At 39.2% G+C, this 22,277-nt stretch overlaps 1 protein-coding gene and 1 long non-coding RNA gene across 5 annotated transcripts in view; one reads left to right on the top strand and one right to left on the bottom strand.

Moving 5' to 3' along the window:
- The window catches only part of cdh22 (cadherin 22), a 487,421-nt gene extending 466,591 nt beyond the window's left edge, over positions 1–20,830 (top strand). For all 4 annotated transcript variants that reach the window (NM_001443453.1, NM_001443451.1, NM_001443452.1 and 1 more), the window contains 1 exon segment: positions 13,831–20,830. In NM_001443453.1, the coding sequence (NP_001430382.1) occupies positions 13,831–14,345 (515 nt within the window). In that variant the 3' untranslated portion in view covers positions 14,346–20,830.
- The window catches only part of LOC147843698 (uncharacterized), a 341,063-nt gene that overhangs the window by 173,268 nt on the left and 145,518 nt on the right, over positions 1–22,277 (bottom strand). The window lies entirely within an intron of this gene.

The raw sequence follows: 22,277 nt of genomic DNA, 5'->3' as shown, positions 1-22,277 counted from the left end.
AATATTTAGAACTGTGAATTTGTGAATCTTGTGAGATTATAGCGTAAATAAGTGTAACATGTAACTTCATGTGAAAAGTAAGCCGTGTAGACAGACGAGTGCTGATTTATTTTGGGTTTATCCTTTAAGTTTCCTCCTGTTTCTGGATTTAGCCAGGTTGTGGGGTAAGAGCATTGTCATTGATTTTTAGTTTTTTATATATATGTATGTATATATGTATGTATATATATATATATATATATATATATATATATATATATATATATATATATATATATATATATATATATATATATATATATATATATATATATAAGGAAATCTAGAACTTTTTGTCACTTTAGGAAGTTTTTGTTTTTATTTGTAATTTTGGCCTTACCCTCTCATAAATAATTTGGCTAGGAGAATTTTCATTTAAGTATCTCTTTGTTTTTGTTTACCCTTTCTGTAAATGTAATAATATATTAAACAGTGAATAAAAGAAAACAAATTTTTTTTAAATCTCTTTTCAGAGTTTTTTTTAATTATTATTATATCTGAAGTGAAAGTATGCTGGAATAGAGAAAGGAGATTCTCCACGCACATTATTAAATATTAATTTATTATTAATTTGTCTCCGTACCTCTAGAAAAGGGACTACAATGTAACACATGCCACATTAAAAGTCACTTAAACCAACTTTCTTTCCCATTCTGATGCTCGGTTTTAACTGCAGCAGATCGTCTTGACCTTGTCTTCATGTCTTAGTGTATTGAGTTGCTGCCATGTGATTGGCTTATTAGAAATTGGCGTTAAAGAGCAGTTGAACAGGTGTACCTAATAAAGTGGCCGGCGAGTGTACATTCAAATTTTAACAGTATTACTGCTTCTGCTGAATGATTAATTTAATGCATGAGAGTAAAAGCGATTGCAAACACAATTTGACTTTAACCTCGCAATGCAAATCTTGACCACAGCATTGAGGGAGTGGAAGCTAACCAAATTAACCTTTGAATCTCATAAAAGCCATCAAATGTCAAAGGTGAGCTCTGTTAACATATGCCTCCACATCGCTTTCATGAGGAATTATGACATATTAATAGAGTTTATCTTTAAAAAAAAAATGCAAAGCTCACGCAGGTGTCAAGCATCACCATTTCTGAGAAAATGACTTATTAGAAAACTAAATAGTTTCAAACAGGAAGAAGAAAATCCATTAACCTCAAATTGACTCTTCAGTAAACAACGGAGTCGAGCACATGTGGACTTCTCTCAGCAGATCAACACAGCACAACACCAGGAGGATTTTAACAAAGCAAAGCCGGGAACATCTTCAACTTAATAAGAGACTCGTCCTTACTGTAGCATTTCCACTGTACTGCATCAGGAAAACAACACTTGACAAAGTAATCTCGCAGATATTTCTGTACAGCGCCGCAGTCGGGTTCTAGAAATAAAAACGCTAATTAATTTTCTCCATCTGGATTTTTTATTTAACGTAAAAATTGTGGTTGGAAAATTGGTTGTGGGCTGTGAGGTTGTTTCTGGTTTTGTCTCAAAGGGCCGGTGTCCTGGAGAGTTTATGTCCAACTTGCTTCAACATACCTGCCAGGAAGTTTTTGGTACATCTAGTAAGAGCTTGAATGGCTGGTTCAGGTGTGTTTGATTAGGGTCGGAGCGAAACTCTCCAGGACACCCCTGCTGAAAAATCCAGCTTAAACCAGCCTAGGCTGGTTGGCTGGTTTTAGCTGGTCAACCAGGCTGGTTTTAGAGGGGTTTTGGCCACTTTCAGGCTGGTTTCCAGCCATTTCCAGCCTGGTCTTAGCTGGTCAGGCTGGGAGATGACCAGCTAAAACCAGCTTGACCAGCCTAGCCAGGCTGGGAGCCCAGCCAAAACCAGCTATGTCCATCTTAAACCAGGCTTGTCAAGCTGGTTTTAGCTGGATTTAGCTGGTCATTTTCCAGCCTGACCAGCTAAGACCAGGCTGGAAATGGCTGGAAACCAGCCTGGAAATGGCCAAAACCCCTCTAAAACCAGCTTGGTTGACCAGCTAAAACCAGCCAACCAGCCTAGGCTGGTTTAAGCTGGATTTTTCAGCAGGGACCTGCCCTCCAGGACCGAGCTTGGACATCCCTGGTCTAGCCCATCTGTTTATATAAATTTTTAAAGCATTCAATTTTAATCCGTGCAGAAAAACTACATTACCCATAATGCTGTTCAGAAAATACGACCAATCAGAGTCTCAGGGCCTACTCACACTATGCCATCCGTACCGTGCCCAGGCCCGTTTCCCAAATCATTTGAGAAGTGTGAGTGCTCTGAATCGGGCTCAGGCACGGCTCACTTGGCTGACCGTGGTCCATTTGGAAGAGATGTGCCTAAGCGCGGTTCACTTGGGCTTTGGCGCGGTACGCTTGTGTGTGAGTGCAAAATATGCCCAAAACTGAAAGCGAGACGTGACTTTTAAGGGACTGTTTCATATAGATTTATTAATCATTCTTACTGTTTAGTGAACGCAAACTGCCATAGTTGATTAAATACGCAAACCCCTCACTGCACGACAGCTGCACCTTCAGCAGACCTCCTCATTCCTGCAGCACGAGCGCTTTATGATTGTTTATGAGCGCCAAAAGTGGCGGATCTGTTCGGCGAAATATCTGACTGCGTATCCTCGCATCCCTAAGGACTAAAGTAATATAACTAGAGAAATCTCCACTGTGCTGAGTGAGATCGCTTACTGAACAGCGCAGCATCGATGACGTAAGCGTGCCCAGGCCCGATTGTAATGTGAGCGCGGGCTGTCGGGGGAGACAGAAGGGGTACAAGCGTGCTTTGGCCCGCTTCGAGGCAACTGTACATAGTGCGAGTATGGCCTCAGTGTCTAAAAGAGTCATTAGCTATGTTTCCGTCCAAAAATGCGAATGAACTTTATGCGCAAAACTGGATTATCGCATAAAAGTTGTGCGAATGAAGCAGCGTTTCCATCCAACGAGTCAAAGCGACCAAAATCGTCACTTTCTGATTAACTGGCGCCAAATATCAACAGTAAAAACTGAATTTGCTGCAGTAGGAGAAGCTGCATCAATCTTTTCTAAATGAATGCGCCTCAGAAGACAATCCTGACATGCAGTGAGCGCGCAGTGGCGTTTGAAGGTGTCAGCGGCGGAGCACAGGCGCTCTTGATTCTGGAGGTCATCAATAAAATAATAACATTAATACTGAAATGGTGTTTTATAATTACCAAAACAACATTTCAGATGTTTTATAATGTGCTCAGCCTGACGTTTTGTCCCTTCACACACATTTTAAGCATCACATGATCTCTTTTAACAAAATCACATGACCTTTTTTTAATGCGCATGTGAAGTGGTTACGAATTATTAGAAATTAAAAATCAAAGTTAATTTGTCTTTCTAGTCTGTACACTTTCATTTTATTAAGTAGAAAATAGAAAATAAATATTGTAAATTAATGTAATGTGATGCTATAATTTACATGTTTCCGATTGGCTACTTCTACTTCATACCTAATGAGGGGGAGGGGCTTGCTGTTCAAGCAATACACAGACTCTGACGTGAAGCAGCAGCAGCTCCGTGTTTCCTGTGTTTTTATTAACATTATTGTCCCTCATCAGGTATGAAATATTGAAATCGTTATCAAAATGTGTTGAATATACGTTAGAGATATGAAAGCAACAAGTGTCATCTATTAAATTAACCTGATAGTGAATATTAATATATATAAGAGTTCGTATTAACTGTATAAATATACGCTCTGCACTGTAATTCCAACGGCAACAGTGATGATTTAAATGCCAACTGAAAAAACGGTCAAGTGAATGTATATTATATGTATCAACATAACAACTAACAAAGGGAATATTGTTACAAAAGTAATTATAAAGTCACAAAGTGTTATTATTTCCCATAGTTGGTTACAATGTATATATAAAGAGAGATATATGTGTAGGTCGGTTATATGCCTTTGTGTGTTATAGAATAATTAAACTGTGAATAACCCCTTTCACACATACAGACCTTTCCGGAAAATTGCCGGCAATTTTCCGGAAAGGTTGTATGTGTGAACAGGTCCTTTTTGAAAATACCGGTAAATTAGTTCTGGCTTTTTTCCGGAAAGAGAAGTTGTAACATTACCGGCAATTTGCTGGAATGCTGCGCTGTGTGAATGCGGAAGGAAGATTGCCGGAATAAGCGCGTGCACGTCTAGAACGTGCTGACGTGAGACGTCTGCTTTAGCCAATCACAACAGTCTGACGCATTTGCGTCCGCGCGGTTTATGAGAATAAAAGCCTTAGAATATTTTTCCAGACACATTTAGCTGCTAGAAGTTAGTCAGATCACGTTTATATGTTCTTCTTTATGCCAACTGTGTAAATAATCATCGGATGAGATGCTTATGATAAGCCGTTGTTTGTTTACCTTCAAGCTTTGCGTGCGCCTATGAGCGCCTGCACACGTACATTATGAACATCTCGACATGCGAAAGTGATCCTGCGAAAGTTGTTCACAATATTGATCATCCACAGAGTTTGTAATTTAGTCAAATGTTTACAAATACAAGCGCAGCCGTTTAAAGCTCATTTGTGGTGAATGATGTCAGAATTTACCGGTATTTTGGAATGGATGTGTGAATGCTCTTTTCCGGAAAATTTCCGTAACGTCCTCGCCTGTGTGAACAGCGCTTTTTTCAATATACCGGTAAAGTCGTTCCGGAAATTTTCCGGATATTTACCGGTATCACTGTGTGAAAGGGACTAATAGTTTATTTAGGAAGAATCATATAATTACTTTATAGTAATTTATAACAGTAATGTGCAGGGAATATGTATGTGATTATTTTGTGATATGTGTATATATATAATATCTGTGAAGATGTCTACATATGTTGTTCTACAATGTGAAAGTATACTTTTAAGTGCATTCATTTTAAAAAAACAATACACAGACTCTGACGTGAAGCAGCAGCAGCTCCGTGTTTCCTGTGTTTTTATTAACATTTTTGTCCCTCATCAGGCGGTGAGGGCGCTACACATGCTGGAGTTTGTGCGGTAAAAGTGTTTCCATCACAGTTTATGCGCATCTTTTCTTATCGAATAAAAAGTTTATCCTACCCAGTTAGGCGCATACGTTTTTAATGCGCATTTTCAAAATTTATGCGCATCATGGCGCATCTGTTTTCTTTTTTTACTCGCCTTTCAACTATGGGCAACAGAGCATTCAGCCGCTCTGCTCCGCGGCTTTGGAACTCACTACCACCTGCCATCAGAAACAATAGCCCCTTTCACACAGTGATACCGGTTAATATCCGAAAAATTTCCGGAACGACTTTACCGGTATATTCAAAAAAGCGCTGTTCACACAGGCGAGGACGTTACGGAAATTTTCCAGAAAAGAGCATTCACACATACATTACAAAATACCGGTAAATTCTGACATCATTCACCACAAATGAGCTTTAAACGGCTGCGCTTGTATTTGTAAACATTTGACTAAATTACAAACTCTGTGGATGATCAATATTGTGAACAACTTTCGCAGGATCACTTTCGCATGTCGAGATGTTCATAATATGTGCGTGTGCAGGCGCTCATAGGCGCACGCAAAGCTTGAAGGTAAACAAACAACGGCTTATCATAAGTATCTCATCGATGATTATTTACACAGTTGGCATAAAGAAGAACATATAAACGTGATCTGACTAACTTCTAGCAGCTAAACGTGTCTGGAAAATTATTCAAAGGCTTTTATCCTCACAAACCGCGCGGACGTAAATGCGTCTGACTGTTGTGATTGGCTAAAGCAGACGTCTCACGTCAGCACGTTCTAGACGTGCACGCGCTTATTACGGTAATCTCCCTTCTGCATTCACACAGCGCAGCATTCCAGCAAATTGCCGGTAATGTTACAACTTCTCTTTCCGGAAAATAGCCAGAACGAATTTACCGGTATTTTCAAAAAGGACCTGTTCACACAAACAACCATTCCGGAAAATTGCCGGCAATTTTCCGGAAAGGTCTGTATGTGTGAAAGGGGCTAATGACTCCCTTACACTGTTCAAATCAAAACTCAAAACCCACTTATTTAAGCTATTGCTGTGTATATTTTATTATTTCTCTTGTTGTTTTATTATTCTTGTTGATTGTATGGTGTCCTTGAGTTGCTAGAAAGGAGCCTTTAAATAAAATGTATTATTATTATTATCATAAAATAGGTGGATGGAAACATAGCTATTGGCAGTTTAACGTTCGCAGGCTGTTCACTAACATTCACAAGCTCACAGTCTGGGTTTAAGACTTTTTTTTTTTTTTTTAGCTTTAAATCAAAGGTGTAATGTTGTAATTCTCATTAGCTACGTATCCATCCACCTATTTTTTATGTCTGAACAGGAGGTCTGCGCGGAAATAAATTAACGAATAAAATGCAGTTTGCAATTGATAACCTTGGTGTAATTTGAATGGGAACATGCCGGCTAACAATATAGCTCTCCCGATTCCCGACATTATTTCAGAACAGTATATCTGTGATTTCCTCATTCTTTTTGAGCATGCTGGATGCATGACCAGTGCTTTCTGCACATGCTTTGTATTCGCACAGTCTGTGTGTGCATCATTTGCATAACGGTCCCCAGAGTGGGCTTTCTCAACATGAGAGAGCAAAGTGTAGATGCGTTGTCCTTCGGCTAATTCCAAAACGGTCAGTTTACTGTTAGGAAACCCACATCAGGCAAGTCTGATGTATGCGAGTATTTTTTATGCGTCATAGACACAAATGGAAAAAAAAATGTACCCTTTGCGTGATGTGATAATAAAGAGTTTTACCCTTGAGCAGTCACAGGACTGAACCGTTAGGGCAGCATTCATGTCTCATAACAAAGGGACAAACAAAACTGATATTTAGCCCACAATCCCTGCACAACCTACAGTTTTATCGGCTACCTCTCTCTTTTGGTAGTAAATCTCAATTTGAGATTTTGGAAACCAGATCTATATTTAGCGAAAACAGTCGGATCAGGTAGAAAATTATTCTAAGCGGGCAGCTTCAAGAGTTCACACTTAGCTCACGATTTATACATAGCTTGCTTGGCGTGCTATCCCGGGAGAGAGCCCTGAGCTCAAAGGATCCTCAAGGCCAGGGCTCCCCCCTTTTCGCAGGGCGAGGGGAGATTGCGGTCATGAGGACATATGATGACTTGTGCAGGTGATGTAGTGCTGTCCCTATTCTTAGGGGTAAATTTTGAAGCCCGTCCCCTTAACCCTCGGTTGCAAGGGCTAAGGGGAAGGGGTAGGGGTACAAAAATTGAATTGGGATTGGGCCTAAGACTTCAGAAAAAAGATTTAGGCTTATTTATCTATAATATAGAGCACATTTGGATGGTTGGGGGAAACAAGGAACCCGGGGGAAACCCATGCGGACACGGGGAGAACATGCAAATTCCGCACAGAAATACCAGATGGATAGTTGTAGACAGGAAATAAGGATATATATATATATATATATATATATATATATATATATATATATATATATATATATATATATATATATATATATATATATATATATAGTTGAAGTCAGAATTATTAGCCTCCTTCAATTTTTTTTTCTTCTTTTTTAAATATTTTCCAAATGATGTTTAACAGCAAGGAAATTTTCACAGTATGTCTGATAATATTTTTTCTTCTGGAGAAAGTCTGATTTGTTTTATTTCGGCTAGAATAAAAGCAGTTTTGAATTTTTTATTAATCATTTTAGGGACAAAATTATTAGCTCCTTTAAGCTATATTTTTTTCTCGATAATCTACAGAACAAACCACTGTTATACAATAACTTGCCTAATTCCCCTAACCTGCCTAGTTAACTTAAATAACCTAGTTCAGCCTTTAAATGTCACTTTAAGCTGTATAGAAGTGTCTTGAAAAACATCTAGTCAAATATTATTTACAGTCATCATGACAAAGATAAAGTAAATCAGTTATTAGGAATGAGTTATTAAAACTATTATGTTTAGAAATGTGCTGAAAAAATCTTCTCTCCGTTAAACAGAAATTGGGGAAAAAATAAACAAGCGGTCTAATAATTTAGGGGGGCTAATAATTCTAACTTCAACTGTGTATGTATATATATATATATATATATATATAGTGACTTGGGATCCTTTGATTGGAGGATCATGATTAGCTAATGTGGATCAGCTGGGTCAATCATGAGCACATGCTCCTCTCGAAATTAGTTTAAATGAAACTTTACAAAGACCAAATGTATGGTGGGAGCGGTCGGGTGTGGAATAAAACCTCACGGGAGCAGGACAAAAAAAAAAAAGTATTGCGCAGACCTCTGATCTAAAACATTTCAGTTACAAAAGCTCTTGCTAATTAATACAAGCCTTTTTTCTTGATTAAATCATTTTATTTTCATTTTCATTTTTTGTCACATACCTCTATATTGAGCAATGCACAAAATGTTTCAGAGATTTGTAGTACAACTGTTTTTAACAATCATTTTGAATCTTGCTTAGGCATGGATTGGTCAGTAGCATTTAAAGGCGGAGCTTAGTGAAGGTCAGTCGGCTGGCATATTCATGGTGATCTGCAAGCGCTATATTTGTCATCCTGATGTCTTCATTCGCCAACAATGCATGATTGAGAAGAGAAGTGCAGAAAGGATTACACATAAATGAGAGTTTCACAAAGCTGCGCCGCGAGGTGGAGGCCAGATATGAATGAGGAATTAAACATGAACTGAAAAGGCAAACAATTGAGATGGATCATTTCATAAATGAATGAGTCAGAAAACAAAAGCCGCATCCCTCTCGATAAATCAATGAAGCCTTAATCTTAGCAGAGTTATGTTAATTAGTGTCTGCATTTGTGATTGCATAGCGTCGTTCGTACATTTCATCTGTCAGTGTTGTTTAAATGAACACAGAACCGGCAGAAAAACTCACTCATGTCACTGGATTTTTATTTGGTGACTGAAAAATTCAACCACTTACAATTTGTTAAACGTTGATGTTTTGGTGAGGGAAAGATTTCTGACCTAATTCTGTTCATGAATCTATTTTCAGCCTCTTAAATGTGAAGACAAAAGCTGGGATTTAGCAAAGTGGGTTATTTTATTTAGGGGAGTTTTGAGATTGATAGTTTATAGTAACGTAAATGTACAAACCCAAGATCTTAAACTTATTTATTTAAACCCAACATATTTAAATGATTTACACCTCAAACCAAGCAGCTACTTTCCTCAGTTATCAGATTCATGGTTTTCAGCTCCCACTGACCGGGAAAACATTTTGATTTCAGAAAATTACAAGTTTTGTTCATTTCAGACCATAATAAACCACCTAGCAACATTCTAGCACCCATCTGAAATGAATTGGCAACTGTTCAACATCCAAGCAACACGATTTTCCTTTATCATTTTACTGAATAAAATCTTGAGATAATGGCCCTGAAATAATAGAAACTCTGTTTAAATAAAAATAATAAACCCTGAAATAAGAGAAACTCTGGGTTTTCCGTTTTAAAATGGCAGGTTTGTCACTCTCGAGAAGCATAGTAAGGCCCAATCCCAATTCTACCCCTTAGCCCTTCCCCTTCCCCCTTCCCCCTACCCCTCGTTTTGCACGCGCACCCCAAGGGGTAGGCGTGTCCCAATTCTCTTTATCTTGTAGGGCTAAGGGAAAGAGGTAAATCTTCGAACGAAGATTTTTCAGGACCACACTTGAAACCAAGGGGTAAGAAAATTTCCCAGAATGCACCAGCCACAACGGCAGTATTGCTGAACCCGGAAGTAAGGAGATCCACAAATTAGTATTTTTTGTCATTATTAGGAATTTTTACGACAAACAAACACGTTTTAATATATTCATAACCGCGTTCGTGTTTTACCGTCATGCTTTAAAAAAAAAAGCGCTAAATAAAACGATAAATTTTGCGATCTATGATCCCTATCACTTGAATACCCTGCCAGTAATTTCTAGTGGCTGGGAATGACCTTTTTACGGTGTCTGCTATAATGTTAATGTTGTTTTGGTGTGTTTACATTGATGAAAATGGCCACTGTGTAAATACACAGTACAGTTACGATCTTATTGCCACATAATATTGTTATGATAACATACTATATGCCTTCAGTGATTTCCTGAAGATTAATACCAATAAATAACACAACTGGAATTACTACAGCAGTCGCGACCGTCTGATTCTCACATGAAGCAGGAGATCGCGAGGACATATGATGATGTGTGCCGGTGCTGTAGTGCTGTCCCAATTCTTAGGGGTAAATTTTGAAGCCCTTCCCCTTCACCCTCGGTTGTAAGGGCCGAGGGGATGGGGAAGGGTTAGGGGTGCAAAAATAGAATCGTGATTGGGCCTAAGTCAACCTAACCTGGTCAGGAGTAGGTATTATTCTCTAAACTCAGAGTTTCTGCAGCTTCAGCTCTCCCCGGGGGTGGGGGGGGGGGGACAATAAGTGGGGGTCGCTTGGTGATTTCCAAAAATCTATTTCATTTTATTAAACTATTAGAATGACCATATTTTATCAATAACCAACAGAAGAAAGAACATTGTAGGTAGTAATTACATAAAAAAACAGCATGCAAATAAAAAGCCATAAGCCTTTCGATTTATTTATTTAGTTTTTTTTTTGTGACTACTAGGTTGATTATGTTATATTAAAAATACAGAAATTGTGTAGCAGATGCAGCACATTGACTTCATGGCAACAGGTTAAATTTTCTCACATCTTTACACTGCAAAAAATGCTTTTCTTACTTAGATTTTTTGCCTTGTTTCTTGTCTAAATATCTAAAAACTCTTAAATCAAGTGAAATTTTCTAGACAAGCAAAACATATTGTCTTATTTTAAGATATATTATGCCAAAATTAAGTGAGGTTTCCTTAAAACAAGTTAAATAATCTGCCAATGGGGTAAGCAAAATAATCTTATGTCAAAAGGAAAAACAAGATTATTTTGCTTACCAGATTGGCAGATTATGTTGCTTGTTTTAAGGAAAAACTCACTTAATATTGGCATATTATTTCTGAAAATAAGACAATATGTTTTGCTTGCCTAGAAAATGCTTCTTGATATAAGAATTTTTAGATATTTGGACTAGAAACAAGACAAAAAATCTAAGCAAGAAAAGCATTTTTTGCAGTGTACGGCACTTTATGGCACACAAAAGATGAACAGACTTGGGCCTATTGTGTGCGCCGTTGTGTGTGAGGTTTATATATTTATAACCATCTAAAAGGATATTAGGGTTCCAAGTCACTGGCATTGTTATTTTAGGGGGTCACGGGCTAAAAAGTTTGTGAACCCTTGCTTTAATTGACCTAACTCAGATCAGCTATTCTAAAACCGAACACTTATTAATCTCTCGGTAAGTCGGTAAGTTTAAACCCTGAGTTAGTTGAACCTCCTTTCTGAAACAGGCCCAACATCCCAGACAGTTTTCTTCATTTCAGAATCTATTAAACAACCTAGCAACACGCTACTAACCACCCTAAATGCCCTGGTAACTGTCCGGTTATGATTTTCAGTCTATACAATATAGAATCTGAATAAATTCTAGAGACAGGGATATCACACAGACTCATTTCATTCTAGATTGCTAACAAACCACCTAGCAGCACCCTAGGAACCACTAACACCCTATTCACACGGGCCTTCAGCGTCAACGCTTGACTGAAGATATGTCTGAAGTTGGGGCTGAGGCGATCGTCATAGCAGTGTCAGCCAATGAAATTCAGTCAGTAGGCCACTGTCTAGCTGGTGTATTTGCATACAGCGATCTGATTGGCTGATGCTTCTGTTGGCGCTTGAAAAGTTGAGCTAGTCCCAACTTCTGCAGCAAGCAACGCCTCTGAAGCGCCACTGACGGATCCACAATGCAGTTCTGCAAATCCTGACGTCACCCATTCAAAGTGAATGAGAAGCGTTGACGCTGATGCCCCGTGTGAATGGGGCGTAAGAAAGACCAAGCAACTACATAGCAACATTTAAACAATCAGTCATCTGCATATCCAAACACAACTTATTGTTGTGCAAACATCAGTGTGTTTTGCTGTAGTTTTAATGCGGTGTCATGTTCACACTATCATTGTGTTTTATGGTGATGATGTAGACTGAAGTACACACTGTATTCTTTCTATTGTCTGCTTACTGCTGGACAATACATCGACGTTTAATTAAATCCGCTGTCATGGTTTGGCCCTCCATCACACAGCTCACATATTACAAACAATAAACATGCATATTCATTGTCGAATTATGAAATATTATAATATATATGCACTGCAATACGAATAACAAGTTTGCAAACATCAACTCAAAAAGATTTTAGTTCACATGCCAGTCCTGTTGACAACTAAAAGCTGTTTTAATTTTTAAAGTATCTGCTCTCTAATAAATAACATTAATACTCATTGTTAAATTATGAAATATTATAATATACACTCACCGGCCACTTTATTAGGTACAACTGCTTGTTAATGTAAATTTCTAATCAGCCAATCGCATGGCAACAACTCAATGCAGTTACACATGTAGACATGGTCAAGACAATCTGCTAAAGTTTAAACAGAGCATCAGAATGGGGAAGAGAGAGGATTTAAGAGGCTTTGAATGTGGCATGGTTGTTGGTGTCAGACGGGATGGTCTGAGAATTTCAGATACTGCAGATCTACTGGGATTTTCATGCAAAAAAAAAAAAAAAGGTTTATAGAGAATGGTCTGACAAAGAGGAAATATCCAGTATGGGGCAGCTTTTTGAATCTACGTATGCCCCGGAGGATTAAGGCAGTTCTGAAGGCAAAAGGGAGTCCAGCCCAGTACTAGTAAGGTGTACCTAATAAAGTGGCCGATAAGTGTGAATGTAAATCGCCATTCAGAGCTGGATTTTTTTGTATCATTGCTCAAGTCTCCAGTGCCACACAATCATTAAGAAATCCTTCCTATATGATGTTTTGGTAATCAAGAAACATTTTAAAATTTATTTCATCACAACTGATTTTTATGGAAATCCTGTTTATTTTATTTTATTTTTTTAAATTTTTTTAGAAATAGTATAGAAAGTTTAAAAGAAAAGCATTTATTTGAAAGATACTTATTTTGAGACGTAAATATATGTATAATTTTATGATCAATTAAATGCATTCTTTCTGAATGAAAAATACATTTTGAAATATTAATATTAATAATAATTTATACTGTAAAAAATAATCAGTAAGCTGTATTTTTAAGCAGTATTTAAAAATGATGAACTGAACTAAAATGTAAACATTATAAACAAATTTTAATTTTATTTTTTTTAATTATGTTTTTATAAAACATATTATCACTAATAATCTAAATAAAACACGCATAAATAATAAATATATAAATGACGCACTAGTAAATAATATTCAATCATTAATTTTCTTGTCGGCTTAGTCCCTTTATTAATCCGGGGTCACCACAGTAGAATGAACCGCCAACTTATCCAGCAAGTTTTTACGCAGCCCATGCCCTTCCAGCCGCAACCCATCTTTGGGAAACATCCACACACACTCATTCACACACACACTCATACACTACGGACAATTTAGCCTAACCAATTCACCTGTACCGCATGTCTTTGGACTGTGGGGAAAACCGTAGCACGCGGAGGAAACCCACGCGAACGCAGGGAGAACATGCAAACTACACACAGCTGAGGCTCGAACCAGAGACCTTCTTGCTGTGAGGCAACACTACCTACTGCGCCACCTGTTAAACCTCATTTGAGTAAATAATTTTGACCTCAACTCTACACTTTACTTACTTCTGTCTGTCTGTTTGCTCCTACAGTTCTGGTGCTGCTAATCTTAACCCTCAAACGCCACCGGAAGGGTCAGCGGATGTCCGAGGATGAAGAAGACATGCGGGACAACGTCATCAAATATAACGATGAGGGCGGCGGCGAGCAGGACACGCAAGCCTACGACATGAGCGCCCTCCGCAGCCTCTACGACTTCCCCGAGGTCAAAAACTCCGATTCGGGCCCGGACCTGCGCTCCGTCCCGCAGTGGATTCAGAACAGAGTGATGGGGGACGGCGGACCGGCAGACTTCTCGCTTTTTAAAGGCTACATCCGCAAGAAGGTGGAGCAAGCAGATGCGGATCTATCAGTGCCGCCGTACGACTCCTTCCAGACTTACGCTTTCGAGGGCAGCAGTTCGCCGGCGCTATCCTTGAGCTCCATCCGCACGCTTTCCACCACCTCAGAGCAGGATTTTTCATATCTAAGCGACTGGGGGCCGAGATTCAGGCAACTGGCTGGATATTACGCCCCCCCAGCCCAAGTTGAAGAAGAGGGATCCTAGCATCATCTCGATCTGCATCCGTTAAACAAAATGGAGTTGTTGTTTTTTTCCTCCCTGCAACAGCAGCAGCTTCTTATTTGTTTGTTTTTGGTGAGGTTTTCTGAATCCCTAGCAGTCAGTTTGGGGAGTTTTAATGTCACCCGTTTTTGGACTTCCTTAAATGACTTCTTGTCTTGTAGGAAACGTAATAGGACAAGTATACTGTATTGAAGGAGAAGAGCAGTGGTGTGGGCAGTCCTCCAATATCTGTCAGCGAGAGCTGGAGAAACGGGGCCGTGCCATACGCACCTCGCTCTTCACTTTTTGTGTCATTTTGTTTGGCCATCTGTGGAAATAAATAAGGATTTGGATCATTACAAAGGCAACTGAAATGGCTAAACGTTCAAGGAAAAACGTATAATCTGTATTTATTTAAAGACATAAATGGACCAGAAGAAAGTTCTACTATTTATGTATTTATTGCTTTCTATTTATTTATTTATTCATCCTGACAATGGACTAAAGTACGCAAACAATCGGACAATTTCTTTTGGATGAATATTGTCAGGGTGACCTAATGAAGACTAACAAAAAACGAGGATGACTGAAGACAAGAATGAGTTGGGGTGGGTTTGTTGGAGACAGTAAATTAGTCTTGAGAATATTTGTATTTATTTTTTAGAAACTTTTTTGTAAAATACAAGCTGGTGGATAAAAGTTGCGGATATATTGGGGTGAATCTCACTAAAACAAGTCCAGATCATGCTTCACTCCTGAAATCGACAGAATATGATTTAAGAGATTTTATTTTTATAGCATGAAGCCTCGGTTAAGGAGTTTATAATGTGTTGTCCCATTATTTTAATGCAACACCGTTTTCAACTCAAATACTGAAAACTCTGGGCCCTATCATACACCCGGCGCATGATGCGCCACAATTGTTGTTTGGTAGTTTCAGCTTGGCGCAGGAGTGGTTTTGAGGCGTTGCGCTACGCTGTTTAAATAGCAAATGCATTTGCGCTCATATGTGCGCCCATAGGCGTTCTGGTCTAAAAAGGAAGGCGTTCTGAGGCGCACTGCTGGCGCGTTGCTATTTTGAGAATCTATAATAGATTTTTCTATTGACCAAAACAAACCCGGTCTAAAGTCCATCGCAGAGTGCGTTAGTTATGCGCCTCACTTACACACTGCTTAATACACACAAAATGTAGAGCAATACGCAAATATCTTTACATATGAAAAAGAATTCAAATAATAAGGATGTATAGGATATAATAAGAATACTAAGAATAATAAGGATATAAATATAAAGTATTAATATATTACAAAACATATTATTTTCTAGCCTACATAAATATGAAAAACCACTGCTTTTATGTCTTCTTCATCTCGGGGGGCTTTTTCAGTTCATTCATAACTATTTGCTTTTGTATAATGTTATTATTATTAGCAGTATTATTTATTATATCCATATTTATATTAGTTTTATTAAAAACAAGCGTAGATTTGCCCACCTGCAGGTTTTAGACCATATGGGGCACAGCATGTGTTTTAGTATACCTTTGATCACACTTTTTTATTATTGTTTATTTATTCGTTTGCTGGAAATTAGAACTGAATTTAGAAATAGTTTTGAAAAAATCTTTGCGCTTAACAAACAAAATTAATTATGTATAGGCTAATTGATGTCTGTGCGTAAAGGTTTCCCTATCCAAGAGAGCAAAAGTAAAAGTAGATTATGAGATGCCTTATCTCTCATTCTCGCTTGGTAGATGCTTTGTTTAACTGTTTTCTGTTAAAAAAAACTGTTAACTGTTTGCTAGTGAAATGCTCAGTTTTTCCACTTACACTTACTTTACGTCCTGTAAATAGCAAATGCGCTTATGGCGCGACGCAGCTGGCTCTTAAAGGGAATGGGAGATGAGACTCTGATTGGTTTATTCTCAAAACACACCTATAACTCATTAAGAAAATAAGCTCAACCCTTTTAGACCATCCGCCACGGCGCAAAGCGGATTTTTCCGTACTTAAATTAGCAAATATGGATTCTGACACGCCCTGAAAGCGTTTACGCCCTGCATTTTCTGTTTTGTGCATGGACTGTCAAAATAGAGCCCTAAATGTCTAAATGAAAAATTTTAGTGATTAGTGATTTTGCTCACATTTTAAGATTATAAGGCTGAACAACATGAATTGCCATCAGTCAAGAGATTTCCTAGTGTTTCCCTGTTACAATCAGAACACAATATTACTATAAATACATCACTACAACATACAAAAGAGAGAGATCGACCTAGGCCCCATTTACTTTAGTCCGATTTAGTTTTAAAACACTAGCGTTTCACCAAGCGTTTCTGAACATATCTCCGTCCACACTATGCCACCAAAAACGTATATCACGTGACCATTCGTGCACTCTGGGCATGCACGTTCTATAAACAGGAAGCATGTGTCTCGCTCAGCATTTGGTTATTGTTAGACAACAAACGCCGGTTGAACAACGAACGCGATGGCAAAGAAAGCAAGAAAGGTAGTTTTGAGGACAGACGACGAGGTCCAGTTGTTACTAAACGTAACATGAATAACTGCACAATTGCGCCTAAAACAGACAATAGTGCAAACAACGCTCCCATTTCTGTGTCCATGTTGTTGTTTACAGTGAAGGCTGGTCTGCTGTCTTCCGGTAGCCTTAAAGCCATGTGTTATAGTCATGTGATAGGGGCTTGACGAATAAGGGAAGGATACGCAATGACACAAAAGCCTCAATCAGGTAGCGAATCTCAGCAGCCCCGCCTCCATTTTCAGATGTCTCCGTATTTCCCCATCCACATTGAGACGGTGCAGCAGCGTTTCAAAATGAAAACAGCCTCTCCAGCGTTTACAAAACGATCTGTTTTCGGCGCTTGAAAACTCCGGCATAGTGTGGATGGATGGCGTAACCGTAGCAAAACTTATGCGTTTTCAAACTAAAACACATTAGTGTAAATGGGGCCTTAGAAAGTCATTTCCCTGTTAAATAATGATTTGATCAGCTGTAGTTTAAAATTACGCTATTTTTCTCTAAGGGCTTACTATGCTGTCTCTATGGCCATTTTGTGGATGAACATCCTCAATCGTCTTTGCTCAATGACAGGTTAATGGCTGCCTTCACGCCTTCTCTCAGAAATGATATATATTTTAAAATAGGCACTTTCCTTATAAGTAAACTGCATAGTTGAAATCTAAACCACTACATTCTCGCCTGAAAAAAGCCTTAAAAGTACATTATGTTGTCCAACAGCTGCAATATTTGTCAAACTGTAGCTTGTCCTCTGCTTGTCGCTGTATTTGGGTGGAGTGATACACAAGTGTGAAGGGGCTGGACGAGTGCTGTTACTTTTTTTAGTTTTGTAAGCAGATAAGTCATTTTTATAACAGTTCTGTCTGGTTCTAGAATCTGATTGGCTGATAGCCAAGATATATTTAAGCAATATCAGCACCCGTACAGCCTCTTTACCCTTTGTGTATTACTCCGCCTACATACAGCCAGCAACAAGCAGAGACACTACAGTTTGACAAATATTCCTGCTGTTACACAACAAAATATACTTTTGAGGCATTTTTAGTGGAGAATGTAGTTGTTTAGATCGCAACTTTGCAGTTTATTTGTAAGAATAGTACCTATTTTAAAATATTTACAATTTCTGAGAGAGAATCTCGTCGGCGGCCATTAACTTGCCTATAGCCCCTTTCACACAGTGATACCGGTAAATATCCGGAAAATTTCCGGAAAGACTACCGGTATATTCAAAAAAGCGCTGTTCACACAGGCGAGGACGTTACGGAATTTTCCCAGAAAAGAGCATTCACACATCCATTCCAAAATACCGGTAAATTCTGACATCATTCACCACAAATGAGCTTTAAACGGCTGCGCTTGTATTTGTAAACATTTGACTAAATTACAAACTCTGTGGATGATCAATATTGTGAACAACTTTCGCAGGATCACTTTCGCATGTCGAGATGTTCATAATATGTGCGTGTGCAGGCGCTCACAGGCTGTTTCACAGGCACACGCACAGCTTGAAGGTAAACAAACAACGGCTTATCATAAGCATCTCATCCGATGATTATTTACACAGTTGGCATTAAGAAGAACATATAAACGTGATCTGACTAAATTCTAGCAGCTAAATGTGTCTGGAAAAATATTCAAAGGCTTTTATTCTCACAAACTGCGCGGACGTAAATGCGTCTGACTGTTGTGATTGGCTAAAGCAGACGTCTCGTCAGCACGTTCTAGACGTGCACACGCTTATTACGGCAATCTTCCTTCTGCATTCACACAGCGCAGCATTCCGGCAAATTGCTGATAATGTTACAACTTCTCCTTCCGGAAAATAGCCAGAACGAATTTACCGGTATTTTCAAAAAGGACCTGTTCACACATACAACCTTGCCGGCAATTTTCCGGAAAGGTCTGTATGTGTGAAAGGGGCTATTGTGTAGACCAAAGACAGTTGACATTTTCTATCCACAAGATGACGCCAGAACCGCATAATAAGCGCTAACGCTTATAAGTGTATTACAGTCTGATTTCGAACTACAGCAGATCAAATCATTATAAAACTGCTATGCATACCTGCCAACACTCCTGTTTTTCCTATGAGTATCCCATAGTTCAGACCAATCTCCCACAACCATCCCGTTATTTATTTCTTCCGGAAAACTCCCGTTATTTCACCAAACCCCCTTTTTGGTACAGTCTGCAAACACCACCAGGTTGCCAACTTTGGTACAGTACCCGATCGCAGCAGCCGCCCAAAACCCGCTGCATCCTATCCCGGTTCTTATCAGTGTAATTCACCCCCGAACACCCCCGTTCTCTCGGATTTACAGAGACATGTTGGCAGTTTAGATGATCTCTCTCTTTTGTATGTTGTAGTGCTGTATTTATACTGATTTGCTCGCATATCAGGAATGTGTGTTGTTCTGGCAGAAAGAAAGAAGCAAAGTCCGCATGTGTTTAGCGTTTTTCCTTATCACAAACACAACAGCAGTCTGGTAGTGATTGAATTGCTTTTTTCGGGGTTAATTATTGTGAGATTCCGATTGCAACAGAGAAATACTGTAGACTGTAACGCTGTAAGAAGATATCTCTGTAGACTGATGGCATTTCATGTCACGTTCAGTCTTATAATCTTAAAGTGTGAGCAAAATCAGCAGTTTTGTCATCACTTTAGACAGAGTCATTCAAACACTAGCTCTAAAGTGACGTTGGTGAATTAATAACGGCTTCAGCGGTTCTGACGTCAGCTACAGGAGAAAGTAGTTCCTAATAAAAAGGGGTTTTTAGACTCTCTGTGCTTGATTTTCTTATTTATATACACGATTGTGTCGTTGAGCTGTTGTATAAATGCAATATCGCACTCCTAACAGTGAGATATGGCTGTATATCAGCACTGGTGGGACGCTAAGGCATCGCACGCCTCCCACCAGTGCTGATATACAGCCATATCTCATTGCTACTCGTGTGATATTGCTCATATAACAACTTCATGACCAAAACAAGATGTCTGATGTTCGTACACCCCAAAATACTATTGCATCGAATATGCAAATATAGTCTCATATACTGGCCTTTTATTGGCTATTGAGATTGTTGACATTTTGGCAGTGTGTTGATCCAATTTTGTCCCCAATCACCTTCCATATCTGAAATCCGTGTAAACAGGAATCACATAATAAACACAGCTCATTTTAATATTTAAAGATACAGATAAATTATTGTGTTTTTAGTTGGATTATAAATGAAAATTATCTCATCATTTACTCGCCCTCAGGCATTCTCGTCTTTCAGACAAACACAGTTGGGGTTTTATTAAGTGATATTCTGGCTCCTCCAGGCTTTATATTGTAGACAGTGGATTTTGAAGCTGCAGTACGAAAAAAAAATGTATTTATAAGTTATGTAAGTGAATTCTGGAGCCAAAAGATGGGTTTTGTAAGAAAAAAAAACATGTTGCAATACAAATAGGCTTCATTTGCTTTCTGCAAAATGTTATTAATTCTTTCTCAGTTCGATTTCAGAGTGAAACATGATTTTTTGACACGTTTGGTGAGCTTTGGTTTCGTCTCGTCATGCATTATATGTGTTGTGTTGCTTTTCAGCTAATTATCCAGATCATTGTTGTGGATCGATTCCGTCCCATTTGACAGACAACATGGCGCAATTCACAATGAGAAACGAAAGAGGCCATCTGACAGGTTTTTTTTTATCGGTTATTTTTTTTAGAAATCCCAAGATCTACATGTTTATTGATGATTTGTGTGTGCCAAGACGTTTCCAGATTGCTTTCCTCGAGTGATTTGATTGTTTTCTGCTCATTCTGTGTTGGGTTGAGGCTGATGAATTGACACCGCTCCTGTTTTCCCCAAAACCAGCACCCTTAACGTCCACCCAAAAATGCAGATGTATGGCTAAAAATACAATTGAAATCATCAATAAATATCTACGGTTTTTCAAGACTTTGCTTATGATGAGTTTTTGGTTCATAAAACAAAAGGTCAATCTTGTGAAAATACATGATATACGGCACAAATAAATATTAAATAACCTAAATATTTTTATTAGAAATAAATAAACCATATAGTCAAACAAATTGAAATAAATCAAAAAAATATATAAAAATATATAAATCTATATTCATTCATTCATTCATTCATTCATTTTTGTCCACTTTTCCGGGGTCCAGTTGCAGGGGCAGCAGTCTTACGCCCCATTCACACGGGGCGTCAGCTTCGACGCTTCCCATTCACTTTGAAGGGGTGACGTCAGGCATTGCCGAACTGCATTGTGGATCCGTCAGCGCCGATTCAGAGGCGTTGCTCGCTACAGAAGTTGGGACCAGCTCAACTTTTCAAGCACCAACGGAAGCGTCAGCCAATCAGATCGCTGTATGCAAATACACCAGCTAGACAGTGGCCTATTGCTGACTGAATTTCATTGGCTGACACTTCTATGACGATCACTTCAGCCCCAACTTAAGACACGCCTTCAGCGTTGACGCTGAAGCCCCGTGTGAATGGGGCGTTAGGTGAGAACCTCAGGCTTCCCTTTACCCAGACACTTCCTCCAGCTCCTCCTGGGGGATCCCGAGGTGTTCCCAGGCCGGCCGAGACATATAGTCCTTCTAAAGTGTCCAGGGTCTTTCCTGAGGCCTCCTCCCGGTGGGACATGCCTGGAACACTTTCCTAGGTAGGCAAACCGAAACAGATGCCTGAGCCACCTCAGCTGACTTCTCTCAATGTGGAGGAGCAGCGGCTCTACTCCAAGCTCCTCCTAGGTGTCAGAGCTCCTCACCCTATCTATAAGGGTGCACCCTGCCACCCTGCGAAGGAAACTCATTTCAGCCACTTGTATCCGAGATCTTGACCTTTCGGTCATGATCCAAAGCTCACGACCATAGTTGAGAGTAGGAACGTAGAAGGACCAGTAAACCGAGAGCTTTGTCTTTCGGCTCAGCTCCTTCTTTATCACAACGTACCGGTATATCGACCGCTTAACTGCTGCCCCTGCACCAATCTGCCTGTCAATCTCACGCTCCATTCTTCCCTCACTGGAACAAAACCCCAAGATACTCGAACTCCTCCACCTGGGGTAATGACTTCACACCAACCTGGAGATGTCAAACCACCTTTTTCCCATGGAGCACCATGGCCTCGGAATTGGAGGTGCTGATTCTCATCCCAGCTGCGTCACACCCTGCAGCAAACCGCCCCAGTGCATGATGAAGCTCCATGTTCAATGCCAACAGAACAACATTGTCTGCGAATAACAGAGATGAGGTCCTGTGGTCCTCGAACCGGACCCTCTCCAGCCCAAGGCTGGGCTTTGAAATTTTGTCCATAAAAATTATGAACAGAAATGGTGACAAAGGGCGGCCCAACATGCAATGGGAAACAAGTCTG

This window comes from Danio rerio, chromosome 6 (assembly GCF_052040795.2).
Source record: "Danio rerio strain M-AB ecotype USA chromosome 6, GRCz13ab, whole genome shotgun sequence".
Lineage (NCBI taxonomy): Eukaryota > Metazoa > Chordata > Actinopteri > Cypriniformes > Danionidae > Danio > Danio rerio.
The sequence above is the reverse complement of the archived record's forward strand: the minus strand, read 5'-3'. Positions and strand labels throughout refer to the sequence as shown.